Below are 25,565 nucleotides of genomic sequence, written 5' to 3'. Positions count from 1 at the left end.
TTTTGATTTCAGTGTTTTTATTGTGCAGTATGAGGCCCATATTATTTTATTTCCCAACACGACAGGCTGCAGATATCACATGATATAAACATAATAGTAAATATGTTTTTAAATATAAAGCTGCAAATGACACAGAATGCTGTTGTTTAATGGGTAAAACAGTACTAGCACCGATAAGCATTCTTAATCACTTTTGGATGCATCTTCAATTGACAATGAAGTGCTTGAGTTCTGGTAAAAAAAGAAAAGGAAAAAAAAGCTATTGTAGACACCAAGTGTACTTAACAAGAGGCATTAAGGAGTGAGAGCAGCCCCCTCTGATCAAAACTAAATGAGTAATTATTTACTTGTAAGTCATTGTGCAATCATATGAGTCCATAGTGGGTATATTTATAACGTTCATTCAATAATCCTTATTCTGATATAAGAGAGACAGTGGCTGTAAAACTCAGTTTAAGAAGCTTCCAAAGCAAAATAGGGAAATGTACACAGGATTCTACAGCGCACCAAGGAAAAACATGGCAAAACATTACAGAATCTGGAAATCATTTTCAGGATAACACCTTACAGAACCTGTTCCTTTTAGGGGCGGCTATTGGAGTTAATTGTGGAAGCAAAATTCAGTGTCATTGAATGCTTAATTGAAACCAACATAGACTTTCTTTGCAGGAATTATTTGTCTTCCTAGCTTGGATTATTAAATCCTATCCTGCTACAAGTTTGTTTCCTGAAAAATTATGAGCAATTTTAAAAAGGCAGCAATATCAGTGAAAAGGTTGGGTTTTCAAAATGTTACAAATGATCTTTATCAGTGTGTCTGATATTATCTTTGCCTCATTAACATAACAGTTGGGTTGGAGATGTTTTACATCTGGTTAAACAGAGATCAGCATTGCTTCCAGAAAAACAGGGATCAACAAGGATATTTCTTGTTGTTTTATGGACAATTTCTCTACTTTCTCTCTCCTCTTAGGCCTCTATGTGGTTTATAAGGCCTCAAACTCATCCACTCTCTGCTTGGTGTTGCCCATACGGATTTGTCGCAGGGTCTTGTACTTGTCTCGGCCAGCGCGGACGTTCTCTGTGTGGAGCAGATCATTCTGAGTCTTCCTGGTATCGTCTCTGGTCTGGGCTAGCTCCTCACTCAGCGACTACAGCGGGAAACAAATACACGTTTAACAAAGAAGTATACTGTAATGGTCCAGTTCCCGTATTGAGGTTGCCACTGGATGTCACAAACATGTCACAACCGCAGAATTGCAGCAAACTTGTGGATGATTTGCAGCAAAGAAATTTGTTTACCAAAAAATTTCGCCACAAGTTTGCCAATGTTGGCCCCTAGTTTCAAACTTCAATAATGAGAAGTTTGCCATTACTGGCAAACATGTTCTCTGCTGATTCGCCACAACCCTTACAAAAACAAAATGTTTGCGGCAAACCTGTGGCTGATTTGAAGCAAATGAGAAGTTTGCCGCTACTTGCAAACATGTTCACTGCTGGTTCGCCAAATTGCAAGTAGTGCAAAAATTCTAGTAAACTTCTGGCGACAACCAGATATGAATTTGCTGCAAACTTGCTGTAAGTTATAATTAGAGGGTTTCTGGTTCAAATCCTGAACGGGCCAATTGTTGTTGTGTCCCTGGTAAGGCACTATGTCCCTGTACTCACCTTTGATAAATGATTAAAATGTAATTGTTTGCTGTAGGTTTTCGACAAAGTTAGCCAGAAGTCCACCACATATTTGCTAAAAATCCACCAGAAGTTTGCCACAAACCTAATTTGCATGTGAAAATATGACCTTGCTGGAAATTTGCGGCAACACTCCCAAAGATTAACCACAACGGTCTGCCAGAAATCAAATATTTTTGTAAGGGAGGGTCAAAGTTCAGGGCTGGGTCATGGTGTCTTCAGAGACATGAAGTACCTTGCAAAGCCATTTGGATTATTGCCACACTGCTGGACCACAGTGTGGCAAGATGTTAACCTGGACCACAGGACACTTGCTAACGAACACAGAAAGATTGCAGGTGCCTGACCAGCCTGAAGGAGGCCCAAACCCCTTTAGCCCACGGCGATCCAATTTTCACAGCGCATTGGAGCCACCCTGTTAACACGGCCTGAGACACAGTTTGGTTTTTGAACCTGGGGCGTAATGGAACCTGATACTATGACATAGTGCCTTAGACGGCTGTACCACTTATATGCCCCTAATAGCCCTTTAATGGAGATTCAGACTGCAACAAAGCAGCATAGCATGCTGCCATTGGAATCTGACTTACCATCAGCTGTTCTTTGATGCGTTTGTTCTTCTCTGCCTCTGTGATGCGGTCCTCCTCCTGCCTGTGGTCGTGGATGTCCTGTTGGTGGAGCTCGGCGCTGTAGCTGTTGTTCTCCTCATTCTCTTCGTGGTCACTGTGGCTGCTGTGGCTGCTGTCAGATGAGGGTGGGGCCGCGGGGGCCGCCATCACCATGTGAAGCTCTTCCCTCGTCTTTAGAAGATCCTCCTCCACCACTCTAGCCTGCCAGTAGAATAGTAGGCAGAATATAATACATTGATCCATCAGAAAGATAGAAATGTGACCAATATTCAATTAACAAGTTAGTCAGTCATCAGTTAGTTGATTCAAATGTCTTTTTCACATCCACAGCAGTCTATGGTTTGGTTGGCAGATGTGTATGGTTTGGGTTTTTCACTAAGTAGATTCTTCCGAGAGGAGGTCTACCAGACTGACCCTGTTCTGTTCAGAGTGGAGGTGAATCAGATTCACACTGTTCTGTTTAGAGTGGAAGTGAATCAGACTCACCCTGTTCTGTTCAGAGTGGAGTTGAATCAGATTCACACTGTTCTGTTTAGAGTGGAAGTGAATCGGACTCACCCTGTTCTGTTCCAAGTGGAGGTGAATCAGACTCTCCCTGTTCTGTTCAAAGTGGAGGTTAATCAGACTTACCCTGGACTGCCAGTTCTCTGCCTCCTCTTCCTGGGTCCTCTTGGCCTCCTCCAGCAGGGCAATCTTGGCAGTGTACTCTGCAAGTTCTGCAGCCTGAGACAAAAGAGGAGGAGATAAGAAGAACAAGACGAAGACAAAGTGTCAGAGCAAAAAATGTAATGCCTAATAAAACACTCTTTAGAACATTGGCTTCCAAAGTGTTTAGGTTAAATGTCTTGCTCAGAGAAGCAAGGGCACATTTTTCAACTTGCCAGCTTGAGGATTTGATCCAGCAACATCTGGTAATTGGGCGGATGCTCAGCTACCTGTCATCCCTAAACCTAACCTTTAACCTTTAATGTAAAAGAACATTTCTCAGAAGACAGGAAATGTTTCTTTGATGATTCTTTAATAGGCCGGAAGTACTTCTTGGAAGGCAAAATCAGTTCAACGTAAAATAAAATTAAAGGCGATATCCTGAAATTGCTGACACCTAGTGAAGGTTAGCTGAATTACAGGAAAAGTGAGACTGATTCAGGGTAGTCATTTGATAACCATTTGGCAGTTTTGTTTAGCAGTCATTTCTTGGGGGTAGAAGCTGTGCAGATAGCTGTGGGTTAGTCTGGAGGCGCTGTTACTGGGAATCAAGTAATTTAAGAATCGCCCAAATGTACATGAGGTCCGGTGTAACTGACACATCCCTGTGTACCTACCAGCCTTTCATGACTCTCGAGCTGAATCTCGGCCTGTCTGGCCAGTTCCTCTTTGGCCAGCAGAGCAGCCTGCCGCTCAGCCTCCAGCCTGGCTGCGTCCATCTCCACCCTCCTCCTCTCCTCCTCCAGACAAGCAGCTCTTTCCAGCTGCTCCTGCAGGTCTAATATGACATAGACATCCATTAAATGATAATCTATTTGTTTCTATTTAACCAGACGAGTCAATTAAAAACACATCTGTCTTTCACTTCAAAGGGTTCACCTGATCCCTTTGATTTAATGGCCCTCTGATTTAATAAGCCAATGCTTTCTGATGCTGGAGAATAGTGAACATCTGTAGGCTTCAGGGGGAAAGGAAATAATACTGGGAAGCAGCCCATGTCCAACAGATGACAATATTTCAACACACAGACAAGTCTCTAAATGAATCGAGTGGGCGATCATTGCCAAACACAGCTTCCATTACAAATGTTGCATTTCTATGTGGAGTCCTTACCTCTCTCTGCTTTCTTAGTTGTCTCTTCAAACTCGTAAAGTCGCAGCATCAGGTCCTTCTTCTCTCTCTCCATCTGCTCCTTCTCTCTCTCCATGGCCTCCCTCTTCCTTTTCTCGTTCTCCAGCTGGGCTCTGAGAAACGAGAGCAGGGGTTTGAAATTTTGAGAGAGACTGAATCTACACTGTTCAAACTTCACAGGAGTAGTAATGTTATTATTGTATATGTTGGTATTACTGTAAATATATTATTTATATGTAGGTATTACTTTGAATATATTGTTGTATATGGAGGTATTATTGTATAGATATTATTGTATAGGTATTATTTTATACAGTGGATATAAAAAGTATACACACCCCTGTGATAATGCAAGGTTTTTGTGATGTAAAGAATAAGACAAAGATACGTTTTGTCAAACTTTTTCCACTTTTAATGTGACCTATCATGTGAACAATTCAATTGAAAAACAAACTGAAATCTTCAAGGGGGAAAAATAAAAACCTAACAATAATTGTGCACACCCTTTTATAACTGGGGATATGACTGTTTTCAGAATTAATCAATCACATTCAAACTCATGTTAAATAGAAGTCATTACACACCTGCCATCATTTAAAGTGACTTACAAATATAATCACAAATAAAGTTCAGCTGTTCCAGTAGAATGTCCCTGACATTTTCTTAGTTGCATCTCAGAGCATGGTCCGCAGAGAGCTTTGTTGAAAGATATCAGTTAGGAGAAGGGTACAAAATAATTTCCGAAGTATTAGATATACCATGGAACACAGTGAAGAAAGACATCATTAAGTGGAGAAAATATGGCACAACAGAGAACTGGATGTACCTCCTAAATTGATGAAAATACAAGAAGAAAACTGATAAGGGAGGCTTCCAAGAGACCTACAGCAACATTAAAGGAACTGCAGGAATTTCTGGCAAGTACTTGCTGTGTGCTACATGTAACAACAATCTCCCATATCCTTCATATGAATGGGCTATGGGTTAGGGTGGCAAGACAGAAGCCTTTCCTTACAAAGAAAAACATCCAAGATCGGCTGAAGTTTGCAAAAACAATCATCAAGTCCCCCAAATGCATGTGGGAAAATGTGTTATGGTCTGATGAAACCAAGGTTGAACTTTTTGGCCATCATTCCAAAAGGTATGTTTGGTGCAAAAATAACACTGCACATCACCCAAAGAACATCATACCCACAGTGAAGCATGGTGGTGGCAGCATCATGCTTTGGGGCTGTTTTTCTTCAGCTGGAACTGGGGCCTTAGTCAAGGTGGAGGGATTCATGAACAGTTCCAAATACCAGGCAATTTTGCACAAAACCTTCAAACGTCCGTTAGAAAGTTGAAGATGAAGAGGAAGTTCCCCTTTCAGCATGACAACGACCCAAAGCACACATCCAAATCCACAAAAGCATGGCTTCACCTGAGGAAGATTAACGTTTTGGAATGGCCCAGCCAGAACCCAGCCAGAGCTCAGACCTGAATCCAATTGAACATCTGTGGGGTGATCTGAAAAGGGCTGTGCACAGGAGATGTCCTCGCAATCTGACAGATTTGGAGCACTTTTACAAAGAACAGTGGGCAAATATTGCCACATCAAGATGTGCCATGCTAATAGACTCCTACTCAAAATGAGAGAATGCTTTAATAAAATCAAAAGGTGCTTCAACAAAGGGTGTGCACATTTATGCAACCAGGTTATTGTGAGTTTTTTATTTTCCCCCCTCAAAGATATCAGTTTGTTTTTCAATTGAATTGTTCATGTTATAGGTCACATTAAAGGTAGAAAAAGTTCTGACATGATTTATCTTTCTCTCATTCTTTTACACAAGAACTTGGCATTTTAACAGGGGTGTGTAGACTTTTTATATCCACTGTATGTAGATATTATTGTATAGATATTATTGTACAGCTATTATTTTATATGTAGGTATTATTGTATCTGTAGGTATTATTGTATAGGTATTATTGTAAAGGTATTATTTTATATGTAGGTAATATTGCATATTTAGGTATTATTGTATATTTAGGTATTCTTTTATATGTAGGTATTATTGTATATGTAGGTATCATTGTATAGGTATTATTGTATATGTAGGTATAATTTCATTTGTAGGTATTATTGTATATTTAGGTATTATTTTATATGTAGGTATTATTGTATATGTAGGTATTATTGTATAATGTAGGTATTATTGTATATTTAGGTATTATTGTATATTTAGGTATTATTGTATATGTAGGTATTATTGTATAATGTAGTTATTATTGTATATGTAGGTATTATTGTATAATGTAGGTATTATTGTATCTGTAGGTATTATTGTATAATGTAGGTATTATTGTATCTGTAGGTATTATTGTATAATGTAGGTATTATTATATGTCTTGTCCTTGTCTGTAACCTTTCCAACTGTTTCTGGAGCCTCTCCTCCTTGGCCTTAGTCTTCATCTGTTGGACTTCGATGGAGTCTGGCTTCCTCCTCCTCATGTACAGCTCGTGGTTCCCCATAGACAGGGCCAGGATACGCTTGTTCATGCGGATCCGAGGGGCGTAGAACACAAAGTCCTGAAAATATACATTTGTGTTTATTAAACCTTCATATTCTGCCGTTGCTTTGTCTCTCATACACTCTCTTAATCGTTATCTCTCTCTCACCCACACATATACACACACACACAAATTCTCTCTGTCCACCTCTCTGAAGTGCTGTACACTAACCTAAAGGATTATTAGGAACACCATACTAATACTGTGTTTGACCCCCTTTCGCCTTCAGAACGGCCTTAATTGTACGTGGCATTGATTCAACAAAGTGCTGAAAGCATTCTTTAGAAATGTTGGCCCATATTGATAGGATAGCATCTTGCAGTTGATGGAGATTTGTGGGATGCACATCCAGGGCACGAAGCTCCCGTTCCACCACATCCCAAAGATGATCTATTGAGTTGCGATCTGGTGACTGTGGGGGCCATTTCAGTACAGTGAACTCATTGTCATGTTCAAGAAACCAATTTGAAATGATTCAAGCTTTGTGACATGGTGCATTATCCTGCTGGAAGTAGCCATCAGAGGATGGGTGCATGGTGGTCATAAAGGGATGGACATGGTCAGAAACAATGCTCAGGTAGGCCGTGGCATTTACGATGCCCAATTGGCACTAAGGGGCCTAAAGTGTGCCAAGAAAACATCCCCCACACCATTACACCACCACCACCAGCCTGCACAGTGGTAACAAGGCATGATGGATCCATGTTCTCATTCTGTTTACGCCAAATTCTGACTCTACCATCTGAATGTCTCAACAGAAATCGAGACTCATCAGACCAGGCAACATTCTTCCAGTCTTCAACTGTCTAATTTTGGTGAGCTCGTCCAAATTGTAGCCTCTTTTACCTATTTGTAGTGGAGATGAGTGGTACCCGGTGGGGTCTTCTGCTGTTGTAGCCCATCCGCCTCAAGGTTGTGCATGTTGTGGCTTCACAAATGCTTTGCTGCATACCTCGGTTGTAACAAGTGGTTATTTCAGTCAAAGTTGCTCTTCTATCAGCTTGAATCAGTCGGCCCATTCTCCTCTGACCTCTAGTATCAACAAGGCATTTTCGCCCACAGAACTGCCGCATACTGGATGTTTTTCCCTTTTCACACCATTCTTTGTAAACCCTAGAAATGGTTGTGCGTGAAAATCCCAGTAACTGAGCAGAATGTGAAATACTCAGATCGGCCCGTCTGACACCAACAACCATGCCACGCACAAAATTGCTTAAATCACCTTTCTTTCCCATTCTGACATTCAGTTTGGAGTTCAGGAGATTGTCTTGACCAGGACCACACCCCTAAATGCATTGAAGCAACTGCCATGTGATTGGTAGATTAGATAATTGCATTAATGAGAAATTGAACAGGTGTTCCTAATAATCCTTTAGGTGAGTGTACTCTAATTGTGCTAAACCTTTCTCTCTCTCCCTTTGAAGTGCTGTAATAGTCCTAAAACCTTCTCTATCTCACTGAAGTGCAGTAATATTCCTAAAACTTTCTATCCCTCTTTCAAATGCTGTAATAATCCTAAACCTGACTGAAGCATCACAGCATCATCCTGACTGAAGGAACACACTGTACAGTACTTACAGGAGCTTTCTTATCAATTGGCTTGATGCTGAACTTTTTGTCGCTAAATGAAACGTTCCTAATTTCACTCCACGGAAACCCAATCTTTGGAGTCAGTCTAGAATAGAGAACAAAAGTATGTATGTCAAAATAGAAAACATATGTCAGTCGAAACAAGGAGAAATAAAGCATTATGTTGCTGCTTCAAAGTGTTATTAATATAATGCTGTAATCAATAGTGTCCATTCAAGGCAGGGGAATTTGGGCAAGGCCTTCCTCATAACAACCAGCAGGTCATGTTTGACATTAGCTGACAGTAGACTGGGGGAGATGTAGAGTGGGGTTAACTGGACTGGTGGATGAAGTAAGGGTTTTGGACCGGGGGTGAACAGACAAATGGCTGGGCTGGTGGAGTAGGGGTCTTTGACAGTATTCTGGTGTACACTAGTAGTGAGAGTGAGATATGAAATATATTTTGCAGAGAGGGAGTAGAGGGAGAGGGGTCATTCCAGAAGTGGTGGGTCACTCAGTCAACCAGTAGGTCAGTCAGTTATGTACCAACCTGTCCTCCTTCTCGTAAATGTTGAGTCCAAGAGCATCCACCCCAAGCCACAGTTCAGTTCCCTTCCTGTTTTTGATTTCAAAGAAGTTAACTCCATACATCTCCAGGTCCTGGGAAATCTTTAGATACTCCAGCATAGCATCCTCCCTGTTCATACAGCATCAAAATAATCATTCACAAAGTCTGTGAAGGTTGGCAATACACATTGCTCAAGAATAGCAAAGGATCATTCAGAAGCTCCTGCATTTCTTCCAGATCAAAAGATTCACAGAACCAGGATCTAGACAAAAGCTTTGTGTGCATGCACTGATGTGTGTCAAACTCACTTGGAGATAGCTCTGTGCTCCTCATGCCATGTTTGGACCCTCTGCTCCCACTGCTCTTTAGACAGCTTGTGCTGATCTAGCACTCTGAGGAGAGGTGGAGGAGAATATTTAACAAAATAAAGGAGAAAGAGAAGAGGAAAATGAACGATAGTGACTTGTTAGTTCTTGTTTTTCCAGTCCAGGGAAATTAATCTTCTGTCTGTTCCCTTGTTTTCCCATAAGGGAATACACATTTGAAATGGAGTTGGGATCTGGGTATAAATTCACGAGAGCAGTGGAAAACTGTCAGGCAGCCTTCTGTATTGGTAGAAGAGACGAACAAAAAATTATAAAGTCAAAGTTCATCCCAAATTCCAAGGTTCATCCCAAATTCCAAGGTTCATCCCAAATTCCAAGGTTCATCCCTAATTCCAAGGTTCATCCCAAATTCCAAGGTTCATCCCTAATGCCAAGGTTCATCCCTAATGCCAAGGTTCATCTGTCCTTCTGCTCCACACTGACTCACCTTTTGAAAACCTAATATCACAGTTTATCAACCCCTCTGACTCACCTCTTTAAACCCTAATCTCACAGTTATTCCACTGCTCTGACTCACTTCTTCAAACCCTAATCTCACAGTTATTCCACTGCTCTGACTCACCTCTTTAAACCCTAATCTCACAGTTATTCCAGCCCCCTGACTCACCTCTTTAAACCCTAATCTCACAGTTATTCCACTGCTCTGACTCACCTCTTGGGTAGCAGGTGCTCCTGGGCCAGGTATCCGTTCCGGTGGGTCTCCTTGTCGAAGTCACCAAACTTTGCCTGGACGGCGTAGGAGGCCAGCAAGACGGCTGACTCTGGAGGGCAGTACACCTCATCAGTTAGGATAGCCTCCTTCACCTGAAAGCCCCAAAAGGGTCTCATCAGTGTGTGTGTTATTATTATTATATTATTATTATTTATATTATTAATAAAGTGCTTTAGAAGGACTGAACAACACTTTACAGAATGAAACATGTAACAGAAACAAACAAAAAATACACTGGGAAAACAGAAAGAAAGCAGAGAGTGGGATTGTGCATGGCTATAGGTTGGCGATTTTGAACAGATGAATCTTGAGGCGTTGCTTGGGAGCAACCCTGGAGAATGTCCTGTCACCAAACCTGGGAGCAACCCTAGACAATGCTCTGTTACCAAAGCCTGGGAGCAACCCTAGAGAATGCCCTGTTACCAAAGCCTGGGAGCAACCCTAGAGAATGCCCTGTTACCAAAGCCTGGGAGCAACCCTAGAGAATGCCCTGTTACCAAAGCCTGGGAGCAACCCTGGAGAATGCCCTGTCACCAAAGCCTGGGAGCAACCCTAGAGAATGCCCTGTTACCAAAGCCTGGGAGCAACCCTAGAGAATGTCCTCTCACCAAACCTGGGAGCAACCCTAGAGAATGCCCTGTTACCAAAGCCTGGGAGCAACCCTAGAGAATGCCCTGTTACCAAAGCCTGGGAGCAACCCTAGAGAATGCCCTGTTACTAAAGCCTGGGAGCAACCCTGGAGAATGCCCTGTCACCAAAGCCTGGGAGCAACCCTAGAGAATGCCCTGTTACCAAAGCCTGGGAGCAGTTGATGCCGGTGAGTAGGGAGTTGCATTAATCAAGGTTATGCATGCATGTATCATGTACAGCAGCAGAAACCCTAATACATGTGTGCTTTGTGTGTGTGTGTGTGTGTGTGTGTGTCTGTGTATATGTTTTTGTGTTTTTGAGGTTTGGTGTGTCTGTGTGTTTTTGAGGTTTGGTGTGTGTCCTTGTGTGTGATACCTGCATAAAGAAAAGCTTCTGTGTGATGTCCTGGATCAGTTCCTCAGCCACATCCTCTGGGTAGAACTTGGCCCGGAAACGGAACTGGATGGGGGACTCTTTCTTTATGTCTTGGGCTGTCACCTGTGGAGGAGATGGGGGCATTTTAGAACACAGAGATATATTATCAAGACTGTCTGTTCACAGTCTCCATCGAGCCATAAGGTGCTAGTTTGTCTGTAGAGTTAAGGTAAAAAAAAATAATATATATTTCAAAGGAGTTGACAATTGTTCTGGAAGAGATAGAACAAGTGTTGGAAAGTCAGGGAAGACTAGGAGAGTGGAACAAATAGCAGTGAGTGGGTTTAATTAACTACCAGGTAGACACTAAAACCAGATGTGTTTTGGCTCTCCAGGTCTGGAGTAAAATAGCCCAGGAGTAGACCACACAGTAATATTCATTACCGTTTTCTTTAACTGACGATGTATCCACTAGACCACTATTTATTACCGTTTTCTTTAACTGACAATGTATCCACTAGACCACTATTTATTACCGTTTTACTTTAACTGACAATGTAACCACTAGACCACTATTTATTACCGTTTTCTCAAACTGACGATGTAACCACTAGACCACTATTTATTACCGTTTTCTTTAACTGACAATGTATCCACTAGACCACTATTTATTACCGTTTTCTTTAAATGACAATGTATCCACTAGACCTCTATTTATTACTGTTTTCTTTAACTGACGATGTATCCACTAGACCACTATTTATTACCGTTTTCTTTAACTGACGATGTCACCACTAGACCACTATTTATTACCGTTTTCTTTAACTGACGATGTCACCACTAGACCACACAGACCACCGTATGTTACCTTCTTATTAAACTTCAGCCATGTGTGGAAGCCTTTGGTGTCGGTGTACAGTAAGCCAAAGTACCAGACCTCCCGAAGCCCCACCATCCCGACCACCTGCAGAAGGAGAACAGAAGTGTTGCTTATGGTCACATCATGCAGCAGGTTGCTCTTGTACAGAGCAACTTACAGGATGAATTAGGGCACCATGAGAGATGTTTCACCTTGTCGGCTCTGGAACCAACAACCTGTCGCGTATTAGCCCAACACTAACCACTAAGCAATCTTCAACTATTTATCCTTTACAACTGACATAAACATGTACTAGGAAATACAAGTAATGGAGACAGTTAGATAAATGATTAAATTAATATATAGATAAATAGAGTGAGTTAATAAACAAACCTCTTCATACAGCTGTTGGCCAGTGGTGTTAGGATTGATAGAGAACTGCAGTTCAGCATCCATGGTCGTAACCCGAATATTGATCTGCAGAAAGACAACAGAAGATTCAGAATCAGAAGCCCCTTTATTCACCTTAATGCTGCATGTAACTACAGGGGAACAAGTACAAGACATCTGTTCATGTAATGTTGCTGACAACACACCAAATCCACAGACTGAAAAGGCCGACAAAACATCTGTAAGTAAAAACCTTTTCCAATATACAAACTATTTCAACTTGGAAAGGAATTTGAAACTCCGTGTTTTGAGGTGATGTTACTTGGAGGTGATTTGGGCATGCGGTTCATTGAGGTTCAATCTTTTCCATGTCGTTTGGATCTAAATTGATGTGGGCAAATAGTATTTATGCCTGTGCCAGAATGTGAATCAATATGTATTTTAGATCATTGATTACACCCAAAGTAAGGAAACACCATATATGTTAAATAAATAAACTATAGGTGAACTATCCTTTCAAATTGCTGCAGTCAGTGAAGTGCTTTGCTCATAACTCATTTGTAATTGCACACTATCTCGGTAGACTTTGTACTTCAAGTGCCTGAAAGGTGCCACAAAGTTTGTCTAACTCAGATTAGTATAAAAAAAAAGCACTTAATGCCAAAGTGCAGATGTCTCTGTCGAACCGAACACAAGTTAACACTGAGGGACTTTGGAAAGGACAGGGAAGATATAACCATCACTCAAATGAGCAAAAGGTAGGACACAGGGTGGGTTTTAAAAACAGACTGCACTGCTGCTTCAGTACAAACTGGATATCATAATCAAGATGTTCCAATGTGGAAAACCTTTGTGCGTTGTTTGGCTTCTCTCAGTCCAGAAGCCAAGTCATTTTGTTTAAAGTACTTTTAACAGTGTCTCATGACACTTCTAAGAGATGGCCACTTTCGAGAGGTGCAGGGCTTCAGTCGGACTACAGAGCAGCATGTGTGCTGTTACTTAGTACCACAATGTTCCCCTCATAACTGTCCCCTGACCTTTGGGAGAGAGCTCTCAACTGTTAGATTTCCTCTGTGTTTCACAACGTTTTATGAACTTGCCCTCCAACACGCCCTAATGCCATAAAGAACTTGAGCAATGTCGTTTTTTTTTTTACCCCACCTACATGTTTTTTTAAAGAATCGCCAGACCACCAGCATATTGCCATGGAGCATGACACACTTTCTACACCCGAGATAAAACAAGGACACTACATGGAGTGCAGTTTGGGCCGCTGCTGTGAAGCATTTATCACACTGCTGATAACTTAACACACAATCTGACTCTCCAGAGAAGAATGTCACAGAAACTATGTGGCACAGATGTCAGGCTGACCCCTGTGGTCGAACCTTCTCAAGAAATGCTATTCCTGTGCCCCAAGAGAAAGTTATTGACCCACGCTCTTTGTTTAGCGCCACACTGTTTGTGTAATGGAACCAGGAATGTGACTTGCGGCCTACTGATCTACACGCACACAACTTTACTTGCTGATGGCCATGTTATCAAAATGTCATCATAGGATTCCGTATTTATGATTCCAGAGATGCTGTGGAAATGTCCACACCTAGCTTACACACAGCAGAGAGAGATAATCGTTGGCCAACACGAGAGACAAGATTATGGGTTAAACTCTAGGTTGAGTTAATCAGTACAGGTCTAAATGAATCACACTTAAAATGGGCTCAGGAAATCATTTAACGGAAGACAGATTCCTTCCTAACAGGACGAAACCCATCCAGTGCAGGTGTGGCATATAGGCACCAGGGAGAACCAGGGGGACATTGTTAAAAAAGCCGGGAGCGTTGTAGGGCAACCCAGTCAATTGTTTTGCCACTCTGGGGAAATGAATCCGTTGTGGAGAAACTGAGTACTGGTTCGGTTTACGGATGCGGAAAACAACAGATTCATAGTAATTCGGGAAACTTCCGTGATTCAAATGATCCAGCGATGGCTGTTTGGCTGTGTCAGGGGCGGGTGCCCTCGTTTCGACTTCAGGGCCAAGATTCAGTGAAAGTGATCAAAAACAAGTAGCAAGTGAGAAAGGGGCTGTTATTGGACCATATACTGATTGACCAATTAATCACCACTCCTTCAAAAACCAACAAACCAAATACCGCAACCTATGGTCAATGCATCGAGTGAATCCACATCGGTATATGTGTACGCTGTATATAATGTAATCTAAGCTTTATGCGTATTCTCCTTATGTATAGCGTTTATTTGTGCTGATTATTTTACATTATTTGTGTAAAATATGTGGGTTGTCCTGTCACCTTACAATTGTATGCCTTTGGCCCTGTCGTCATACAACATGTGAGCTGGTTCAGCTGACTTACCGGGTCAAACTAAAGGTGAAACAGGTGCATTAATATGTCTAGGAATGGATGTTATAACATATATTGGCCAAGTCTGGGCTGTATCATCACTTTAGGACACCACTGGACTTCAAAAGAGTACAGAGATTTTACTGGTTTAATAATTAATCATGTTTAACAGTTACATACCAATACATACCACCACATTACAAAGAAATCGGAAAAAACTTACCGTTTTAGGCATCTTTGTTCTAGGTGATGTACCAGATTAGGTGACAAAATGTGCGGTCTCCAAATTGCTCCAGAGAGAACGTGGCTGACTCCCCTTAGTAACTCTCAGTCTGGGATAAAAATATCTATTCCTTTGCTCCCGGACACTCACTGCAAGGTTCGGAGCTGTGCTGTCCTTTGAACTTGGCTGTGAAGAGTACTTATACTGACGTGATGGCCTATTCAAATCTGACTCATGCTCTATCTGATAGAAATGCCAGAGCAGAGGAGCGCCCCACCTGGTCGACAACTCTGTGAAACTCTTAGCTGAGCCTAGCGTATTCGAAAGCTCCACCCTAAAGCACTGAACCGACCACAGCGAAGGGCAATTCCCTCTATGTCAGCACCCTGGCAACCGGGACCTTTGGTCATGCAGGCTGCAGCTATGTCCTTGAGGTTACAGCTACTGATTTATTATTGCTTTCCGGTCAAACAAAACACTACTAGCAAGACTTTTCTAATAAAATCCAGGTGAAAATACATGATGTGGAGTATCAGGTTCTTACTGTTTTGTTTTAACATAAGGCCTTGAAATTGAATAAACCCTGTGTGTCTACGAAGGCTGGTGACACATTACAAACGTCAAGGAAAACAGTATAGGATATTACTGAATTCCTGAACAAGGCGCTCCTGTCAGCTTTAGAATGTAACTAGCAACAAGCTGGCCCTAAATATTCAAAAAACTAAAAGCAGTGTATTTGGGACAAATCAGTCACTCAAATTTTGTGCATTGTGGAATGGGTTGTCTTCATTTCTATTGGACGATTTAGAGCTATTTTAAATGAACGTATTGTTGTTGAATGCAACTGTTTTTGCAACTGTTTCTGTCATTATGATTTTTGTGCTCAAGGCTCAGTTGTAAGAGACCTTGATCTCAGTCTGACACTCTGTATGAATAAAGGATAAAAAAAAAAACATCTAGATCTAAGCATGTATTAGTTTGTATCTGTTGTTAGCGAATCTCGTGACAAATACAATTTAATGTAATCTAGTATTGAATAATTTGGAGATTTGGCAGTTGGAGGAAGCTAAACTGCTCTGCCACCCTACACAGCAAGCTGACATGGTAAAAACGTATAGGTTCAGTGGTTGCTAAGATGGGGAGAGGTGTGTCCCTGGTAGAACAGTGTTTGGCGTTGTTTACATCAACATTCAACCAAGTCCCTCAGACCTTAGTTTTATCACATCTGGACCCCCACCCAGTTAAATGGTCAAGTTCCACAAAGGACGTAAGCAAACTGCTGTTGGCATGGAACAGAGCAGATCGCACAGCCCACAAATGACACACCATGTATGTCAACACCTCCTGGCGTTGGGACCGACTGCATAGCTATCAGCTTCTTGTGTCGTTGCATTAACGGTACTGAATAGTCGGATCGTACACTTTAGCAAGAGGACGGCTGAATTCAAATACTTCAGGAGGACCTTGAACACGCAGCTCAGACACTCATTAGTACCACACATGCCACCAGAGGTCTCTACTAGCAGTCCCCAGGTTCAGAACAGAAGCTGAAAGGGTTTTCTCTACACAGCCATCACTGTACGGATCTCTTCAGGATTCTCAGACTGGCTGTACGATCTGATGTAAAGATACAGATTAAAAAACAAACACTGTTTGGTATTGCATGTTGTATCTGTATATTTCAATATGTGGTTTCAGTATGGTGTATACTGTAGATGTAAATATATTGTGCATTCTATTACACAGTATCTATTGCTGCGTTGTGATTAATGTTTGGACCTCAGAAAGAGTAGGCTTGGCTTCAGCTAACCCAGATCCTAATGCAAAACTAAATGTTTCAGTATCAAAAGAAATCCTAAAATCTAAATGCATCTTACAATGTGCCTAACAATCAACAACACTGTAATGAAATTTTCTGACATTGTCTTTATTGTAGTAAACATTAAATCAAATATTTTACAGGGATTACACTGTCTTGAATAAATATAGCACATTAACCAAAACGTTTCCCAGTGAAGAAACAAACAAAAAACTGCAAAAGACTTTGGATTAGAACTCGTCTTTAGTGTCAAAGTGAGGTTGGTCCTCGGGTTTGAAGTCATCATTGGGGCTCCCATCCTGATTGAGTATACGCATGGTGGTGTAGCCGACAATCGGGTACTTCTTCTTGTAAGTGCCCTCGAATACACCCTCCAGGGACTGGATCTGTTCCTCAGACAGGCCCGTCTGCAGGTGTACGAAGGGCACAAAGAGGCACTCGGTTAATTAATATTGCATACAGGTTCACAGGAGCAAAGGCTCCTCCAACAGTTCTCTGTGGAACCCCTTACAGTTCTTTGTCCGTAGAACATGAAACATTTCCTGAGTTCTACATCGGTTCCCAGCAGGCCAGGGAATGATTCCATCTTATGTCTTTAAGTTACGCCGGCTCCCCCTCAACTACTATCCATCCCACTGAACCACGCTAACAGCGCTGCACCCCATCCGCCATGTACCTGGTGAAACCCGTACTCACAATGTCAGACGTCAAGTCAGCAGGGTCCAAGGACATTTTGGCCACAGCTCTGGTACTGTCCTTTCCAACCAAGACATTGTATGGAGCGCCTTTTCCATAGAACTCTGCAATGGTGACAAAGTGTAGCGTTTTTCACTGACAACCGGACAACGATACTCTCGTATGTTTACACGGTTTGGACACGATTTCGCAATGACCCGTTTTAGTAGAATTAAATGATTCAGTGATTGTGTCACAACTCCCTTACAGGGAGAATTCAATCCTGGACCTCAATGCCAGTTCCACTCGATTTTTTCAGTGCAACCCCCTAATCAGGGACTTATTTAGACCTGGGACACCAGGTGGGTGCAATTAATGATGAGGTAGAACTGAAAATCAAGCACGCTATGACCCTGCTTTTCATCTGGCATATGTAAACCTGTAATTATACTGATGTGCCTATGTAAACTCTGAACCAGTGTGTTAAGAAACATTCACTCAGCATTGACACAAGGTTACAACTTACTCTGTGTGTACTCCCTCTCTGAGGGGTGGGGAACCCACCACTGTGTTTGCAGTTATTTACCTTTTCCCATGGTAACATCAAACACCACTCCTTTTATGGCCATGTAAATGGGCTGGCCCTCCTGAAACAGTTACATTATGTGACTTCAGAGGAATCAGCATTATCAGAGATGAACTGACCCCACCCACCCAAGATGCATGGCATCAGTGGTCATATGCATGACAGATAGGGACTGAAAGGAGGGGCTCCTTTTGTTTAGCTCAACCCGATTTCTGATCACATTGGACAAAATAACGTAGCAGATAAAGTGCTAGTCTAATAAACTACATGAGATTTGTTTTCAGGTATTCATTAACACTATTTTTGGGGAATTGAAATTTAGATCCTTTTGCCAAGCCAAAGGAAATTGTAGACATCCAACATGGAAATAATAATAGTAAAAATAAATCAAATATACACTTCTTCCTCATACAATTCCCCTAAGTATAATTGCTAAGCTCTAATAACGCAAACAAAATGTACCTCTAAAGTTTCCCTGGCAGGCTAGGATGTCCCAATTCACAAATTACATTTTATGTTCAAGGATACCTAACCAATACATTTTACATAGATGCTACGCCCTGGTCATTTGTGCCTCAGCAGTGCCTAAACAACCTACCTCACTCCCATCGTATTTTTTTAAGTCGTCATCCGTGAACAACCGGACAGGTTTAGTGGCTGGTTTCGGTTTTAGCTTAACATCGTCTGCCAAACCCAACACAAGAAGCCCAAATAATGTGACACAAAGTTGCAACGTCATCATAGTAAACCTATCTGGACAAGCCTCAACACCATTCATAAAGAATTCCTATGTCTGTTTGATTCCCTAGATCCAACTTCCTGCTTCTCTGTCCTGGCGGTCTAATGTCAACTCAACTGAACCTTAGCAATTTAGCCGAAACTACTGAGTAGGGGAACAGTAGACCAGAAGAGACGAACGTGGAATTAAAGTAAGCGCCAAATTAGATACACGTTAGGCTAGCCGATAAATATTTGATTTTCCCAACGTCAAATAGATGGTCATGTGTTTTCTGATCACGTTCCTGAGAATCAAATGCAAAACTCAGAAGAAACTGCTGCGCTAGTATAATAGTTACATTGAAAACAAGTATCCTCTCGACAACCGTTCTAGGGCCAGCTTACAGTTCCACAATCAAACACCAGTTAACGAGGAGGGAATAGAAAAACTGATCTTACATCAGCTCTCGTGTAACACCTACACTGTTCTTCGTGCTGAGACGTATGCGAATAGGCTACGATACCAACGAACGTGACCAAATTCCCTGGATTAATTTATCTACCTGCGTGAAACATTCTTGCCATATGAGAACAAAATCTAATTGCTAAAAATGTATCACTGATACAAAATACAGTTCTAATTAAGTTTATTATAAGTCAATGTATTTATTATTTGAAGACTAATCGGAATGCTCAGGAAGGAGACCGCCCGGTCATACCAAGAAGTAAGTTCTGTTATTGTGACTGCATGGTTAGCCTCGGATTTCTTCCGGACTTTAAATCGATTTAATGTCATATATCAATGCATTTACAGTTGTATCGGTCTGTATCGATTGGTCACAGTCATGGAAATTGGTTTGGAAAAAATTTTACTTATATCTTGGGTGCTACCAAAAAGATGATCTTGTGACTTGCTGCTGATTTGAGACTGTTTTACGTTTTATTTGTCATATCAGAGGAATGGACAATTCGGCATAAATGCTTACTCGCCAGTTTCCTCACAACAACAATTAAAACGATTAAGCAAGTTTTAATTAAGAATAGATATTTAGATTGTAGTAACAGTAACTGAGTCTGACCATTAATGAAATGTAAAGTAGTAGCCGCAGGTATTAATTAAGTGTGCATGGGGCTAGAATGTATGTACACTGCTAAAAAAAATTAAGCGAACACGTAATCATCACAGTATAACACCAAGTAAATTACACTTCAGGGCTATCAATCTATCAAGTTAGGAAGCATAAGTGATTATGAATCAATGTCACCTGGTTTGGTGCAAACGAGAGTCAATCAATCAATCAAATTGATTTATAAAGCCCTTTTTACAACAACAGTGGTCACAAAGTGCTTTTACAGAGACACCCGGCCTTAAACCCCAAGGAGCAAACAACAGTAGTGTTGAATTTCAGTGGCTAGAAAAACTCCCTAAGAAGGCTGAATTTTATCAAGAAACCTAGAGAGGACCCAGGCTCAGAGGGGTGACCAGTTCTGGCTGTGCCGGGTGAGATATTAAGAAAAATGTATACATTTATCTGGGCTAAATCCAGAGTCTATTTAAATGTAGACTAGGTCAGAAGTATGACCAGATGGACAAGAACAGGGACAGAGACGGGATCCCCAAACCAGATACTCAGCCGGTGTGGACCTGGACCTCATGTCCCCCTAAAGTTTAAAACTTGCATTCCACACCGATTTATAGTGGAGAAGGAGAACTTAGTGGGGAAGGAAAACTGACCCAATCCCCCAGCACAGTAGTATAGCAGCGTAAGACCTTGGAACTGAGAAGGTGGGGTCCGGCGACACTGTGGCCCTACCCGGGGGAGGCCCCGGACAGGGCCCAACAGGCAGGAAATCAATCCACCCACATTGCCAGGCATCAACCAAAGGGACACCCACCAACCGCAACCACCCTGAATGAGGGCCAAGTATTGCCAGCAGAGTACAGCTCAAGTGACAACAGGTGCACTGGAGAGGCAACAGCAAGACAACCCAGATAAAGGGAATGGTTTTGCAGGTGGTGACCACAGACAATTGATCTCTCTCTATCCTTCCTGACTGATTCTTCTCTAGTTTTGCGCTTTAGCTGGTGACCTTACTACTGGGTCACTACTGGTAGCATGAAGCAGTACCTACAGCCCATTCAGGCTGCACAGCCAGTCGAGGTCCTCCAGGATGGCACATCCATACATGCCCTCGCAAGAAGGTTTGCAGTGTCTCCCAGTACAGTCTCACAAGCATGGAGGAGATACCAGGAGACAAGCCGTTATACAAGGAGAGCTGGACAGGACCGTAGAAGGGCATCAGCAACAGGACCAGCATCTGCTCCTTTGTGCAAGGAGGAATATTAGAAGCACTGCCAGAGCCCTACCAAATGACCTCCAGTGGGCTACTGGGGTGCATGTTCCTGACCAAGCTGCCAGAAACAGACTCCATGAGGGTGGACTGAGGGCCCAATGTCCTCTAGTGGGACGTGTGCTCACAGTCCAGCAACGTGTAGCTCGACTGGCATTCGCCAGAGAACACCAGAATTGGCAGGTCCACCTTTGGTGCCCTGTTTTCGTCACAGATGAGAGCACTGGTACATAAGCTTCACTAGTACAGTAAACTATTGCAGAACTGTGGAAGCAGAAGACACTGGTTCTGTTAGGTTGTTCAATCATTAATGATATACGTCTGTACGTATATGTCTATTTGATACAGTTCAGTGACGACGAAGAACTGCAGCCGCCGGTTTTCTACCAAGACAATGGCAAATCCACTGGTGATCTGGAGGAAACAGAGGAGGAATACATAGCCAGGGTTTTACCAGGTTTTATAAACTCTATTTTATTCTATTCCAAACGATTGCATTCAAATCCGTTTTATGCCATTAAAATTGTGATTATCACACCATTCTATAATTTTCCGCTTCATTCCATTGTTATCGTATTCTGCTATCCAACTGTAGCCGATCCCACTCTATTCCAGTCCCTGCTACTAATAAAATTGACCGCTCTGGCTTCTTATCCCAGCTGAAGACACAGTAGACAGCAACCCGTTTGCGTTGTTCAATAAGGCCTGTCTGAAGAACGTCTTCACAGTGCTGCTCCTGTTCATTTATCTGCTACTGACGGCGGTGGCAGTGTTCCTGGCCTACCAAACCATCACAGACTTCATGGAGAAACTTAACCACCCGGTCATGTCCGTCACCTACAAGGAGGTGGATGTCTTCTCTCCCCCAGGTTGGTGGTACTGTCCAAACGTACGGATCTAGAATAACCTCCTAACCTTAACTATTGTTGAGGAAAATATCCAACTGATTGCCCAGGTCAGGGTCCTGAAAAGCCCTGAAATGTTATTTCATCAAGTAAATGTTGATCATAGAGGATGTTAAGCTTTTTGTTCTGAAGAAAAGCAATATCATGCCTTGTATCTTTTCTTTTGTGATGCACTTAGAGATCTACTGCCCTGCCGGTTCTCTCTAATTTAGCACACCTGATTCTAATAATTAGCTTGATGAAGGGCTAAATCAGTTTAGTCACAAATGGGGTTAAAGAGAAAACCTACAGGATCTCCAGGAACAAGGTTGGGCAGCCCCGATTTAAATAATTGTTTGTTTCTTGATAATATCAAGTTGTTTTGGGTAGAGAATATCAAGCTTTTTTTTCTACAGATATTTAATTTTACACTTTTACCAGACCCCCCCCCCCTCCGATTTCGTTATATCCAATTCGGCCCTCTGACTTAAATGTTTCTCCATTAAAGGTCCCTTTCTGTGTGTTTCCCTTGCCAGGCATTGCCCTTTACCCTGGGACGGCCCAGCTTCTGAGCTGCAAGCACCACTACCACGCCCACATCCCCCCACTGGTCACCTCAGGGAAGCCCCAGCCAGGGGACTGTGTGACGGAGGAGGTGACCTACACTGGCCCTTACAACAACCACACCGTGGTGAGGACAACACACTTCATAGAGAGCACCTCCGCATGTCCTCAGTGGAGGGGGGGGTTGATAGTGGAGGGGGGGTGGAAAGAGAGGGAGAGAGGGACAATTTACACAAACATTATTGTGAAAGTATTCACCCCTTTATTTATTCACCCCTTTATTTATTCACCCCTTTATTTAGGCCAAGGTATAATTATATATATATTTTTTTTAAGAGTGAAGTTTAACTTGAATAAATTACACAGAATATACATGGGGTCACTCGCTTTCAACAATAGGGATTAAAAAAAAAATATTATGACTATTCCTTCCTCTGTCCCTGATCCATAAAACATTGTAAATCCATGCTCGTCCATCCATGAACATGTTAACTAGTTATTTCATGAATTATTCTTCTGGTTCCTGTAGAAGAAGGCGCTGGTGGTCAGCGGTCCGACAGATGTTAGAAACAGAGAGGTGGTCTTCCTGCAGTTCAGTCAGAATGAGACAGAGGAGGATTTTAGCGCCATCACTTACATGCTCTTTGACCGATACAACGACCTGTTCAGAAGGTAAAGCACTGGTCCAGATGGATCGTCGATACAACGACCTGTTCAGAAGGTAAAGCACTGGTCCAGATGGATCGTCGATACAACGACCTGTTCAGAAGGTAAAGCACTGGTCCAGATGGATCGTCGATACAACGACCTGTTCAGAAGGTAAAGCACTGGTCCAGATGGATCGTCGATACAACGACCTGTTCAGAAGGTAAAGCACTGGTCCAGATGGATCGTCGATACAACGACCTGTTCAGAAGGTAAAGCACTGGTCCAGATGGATCGTTGACGGTCAATGAGTACACAGCAAAAGGTATCTTCAGAAATCTAAGGAAACCTCCTAAAATTAATGTAATAACTAAAGTGTAATTAATGTTTATTAGGTGTGCATTGATAACAGCATAAGTCTATATGCATGTAATGACTGTGTAAAATTTGTGCAACAGAATGTGTAGCCAATCCATGTAATGGTATGATTCAAGTGATCTGTGAAATAATAACAATAGAAATTGTCGAAAGTGTGTAATAACAGTGTAACAGATATATTTAACCATACACTCTATGTGGTTTTGCAGTATATGTGTGCAGCTAAACAGTACTTAGGAGAATGTATGTGCTGACAGTCCTCTGTTCGTCTGCTGTGGTAGTGTGGATAGATCAGCATTCATGCAAGATTGTGAGAGGAACTACTCCATGTGGACCTTCTCTGGAGGCTTTAGGACCTGGGTCAAGATGTCTCTGGTGAAGACCTCAGGCAAGGCAAATGAGTCCATGGAGTTCAGGCAAGAGGTCGGTATTGTTAAAAAAACATTTGTGTTTACAAAAATGTGTCATTTGATTTTAGTAAAACGTGTCATTATTTTCAATAGACTAACTACATTTTCCATTTTAGCACTTACTTTCGACAGAGAACCCAACATTTTGCTACACTCACAGTTCCCTCTTAATATTTATGTTGTAGTTTTGTAGATGCCCCCTTTTCAACTACAAAAGAAGCTTTGCATTGGGATGAGTTAAAAGCAATGTTGTCTGTTTTCCCAGTCCAGTGTGGTCAAATATAATGACAAGAGATCTGGATCGGAGCAGAAAGGTGTTCAGCTTTTCTTTGTAGTGTTTGAATGGAGGGATCCCTATGTACAAGAAGTGAGAGATGTAAGTGGCCGCATTTAAACTGCATTCCATTCCGTTCTATTCAGTACTATATTCCGTACTATTCTACCAGTGTAGTTATTTCTCACCTCAAAAATTGATTTATGTATTTCACCCATGTTTCTTCACAGATTGTAACGGCGAATCCGTGGAATACCGTAGCCATTCTTTGTGGTGTGTTCATGGCTCTCTTCAAAGCTGCTAACTTTGCCAGTTTTAGTGTAAAATGGGTCATCAAGATCCGTAAGAGGCATCTGAGAAACAGAAACAGGGAACTGAACCACATTAGTTCAGAGATTCAAAGTAGATAGTTCTACTTCGAATGGGAAAAAAAAAAGAATATAGTTCATTATTGTCATGAGACAGGCTTTCAAACTATCAAGTATTGTCTCAATTTTAGGCAGCTGGTTTTTGGATCATAACAGTGCCATCTCTAGCCTTTTGGGGGCCATAAGCAAAATTAGATTTAGGGCCCCCTAGCGGTCAGGGGCTCTAAGTGACCGCTTATGTCTGGAGCCGGCCCTGGATCATTACTTAACATTTCTATATGATATATAAAAACTGCTGCTAATATGTTAACACTAATAACACTTAAGACAACACAACCATTTTAAAAATGTCAAATTTACAGTAAAAAAATGTTCTAGGTGTAAGTGTATTTCTTATGAAACTCTTCAATCTTGAGCCGTGAGTTTTTTTAAAAAAATGTCCCTATTTTAGAATAACTTTTAAAGTATCTTATCACCTCTAAATTAACTTAACTGAAAATGTATATAACAAAATGTAAAGGGAATTCTTTTTTACACTGAGTAGTTCTAGCCAAATGTGGACCCTGAGGCAGCTTGGTAAAATAATTTTTCTGTTTATTTCCCTTAAAAAACATCTATTTCATATCTCACTTGAAAAGAATGTTGTTGCTGATTGTCATAGTATTCTCTTTCGTCTTTTCTTGTATGGACAATGTGACTTGAAAAAAGAGAAATTCATGGGGGGTGGGGGGGCTGGACTGGAGTTATCTCTGTAATTTACTTGAAATTATGTAGAACTCTTACTGTGAAATAAACCCTTTTGCTGTGCAATTGATTTTGTTTAATTTCTGAATATTTACTAATTCAACAGACACTCTTATACAGACAAATTACAGTGATATGTGCACACATTTTCATGCATGCCTTTTATAACATGGACAATGTATTGATATTTTGCCACTGTTGTCACTAGCAATACCACTATCAACTGTAACCAGTTAAAATACCAAGACAAAGTGACCTTTTTTGACATTCTAGACCAGTTTTGACATTTCTGTGGGCAGTTTAACCTAGGAATGGCACCGCATGAAAGCCTGCCCACTCCATGATTCTGCCTGGGTCTCAACATTCACTTTT

General features: G+C 41.6%; 3 protein-coding genes across 3 annotated transcripts; 1 reads left to right on the top strand and 2 right to left on the bottom strand.

Annotated features, from left to right (window-relative positions):
* Window positions 1-15,066, bottom strand: ezra (ezrin a). Its single transcript, XM_029125576.2, has 14 exons — window positions 14,778-15,066; window positions 12,195-12,278; window positions 11,811-11,906; window positions 10,943-11,065; window positions 9,878-10,029; window positions 9,148-9,231; window positions 8,822-8,968; window positions 8,281-8,377; window positions 6,557-6,720; window positions 4,137-4,267; window positions 3,641-3,801; window positions 2,949-3,041; window positions 2,280-2,519; window positions 1-1,151 (listed from the first exon to the last, which is right to left on the bottom strand). Exons 1-14 carry the CDS (start codon window positions 14,787-14,789, stop codon window positions 987-989), a joined length of 1,749 nt encoding a protein of 582 aa, XP_028981409.2. The 5' UTR covers window positions 14,790-15,066; the 3' UTR covers window positions 1-986.
* A 1,618-nt stretch (window positions 15,067-16,684) lies between these two features.
* On the bottom strand, window positions 16,685-18,867 carry nenf (neudesin neurotrophic factor). The gene is given in 4 exon segments (NM_001303834.1): window positions 16,685-17,003; window positions 17,293-17,396; window positions 17,858-17,918; window positions 18,456-18,867. Coding segments are annotated over 4 exon segments (522 nt in total). The 5' UTR covers window positions 18,636-18,867; the 3' UTR covers window positions 16,685-16,826.
* A 227-nt stretch (window positions 18,868-19,094) lies between these two features.
* Window positions 19,095-25,243, top strand: pacc1 (proton activated chloride channel 1). The gene is made up of 8 exons (XM_010879360.5): window positions 19,095-19,299; window positions 21,275-21,383; window positions 21,586-21,795; window positions 22,347-22,501; window positions 22,904-23,046; window positions 23,679-23,820; window positions 24,073-24,183; window positions 24,312-25,243. The coding sequence occupies exons 1-8, from the start codon at window positions 19,264-19,266 to the stop codon at window positions 24,489-24,491; spliced, it is 1,086 nt and encodes a 361-aa protein (XP_010877662.1). The 5' UTR covers window positions 19,095-19,263; the 3' UTR covers window positions 24,492-25,243.
* Window positions 25,244-25,565: the final 322 nt, after the last annotated feature.

This window comes from Esox lucius, chromosome 15 (assembly GCF_011004845.1).
Source record: "Esox lucius isolate fEsoLuc1 chromosome 15, fEsoLuc1.pri, whole genome shotgun sequence".
NCBI lineage: Eukaryota > Metazoa > Chordata > Actinopteri > Esociformes > Esocidae > Esox > Esox lucius.
This window is presented reverse-complemented; position numbering and strand designations above follow the sequence as displayed.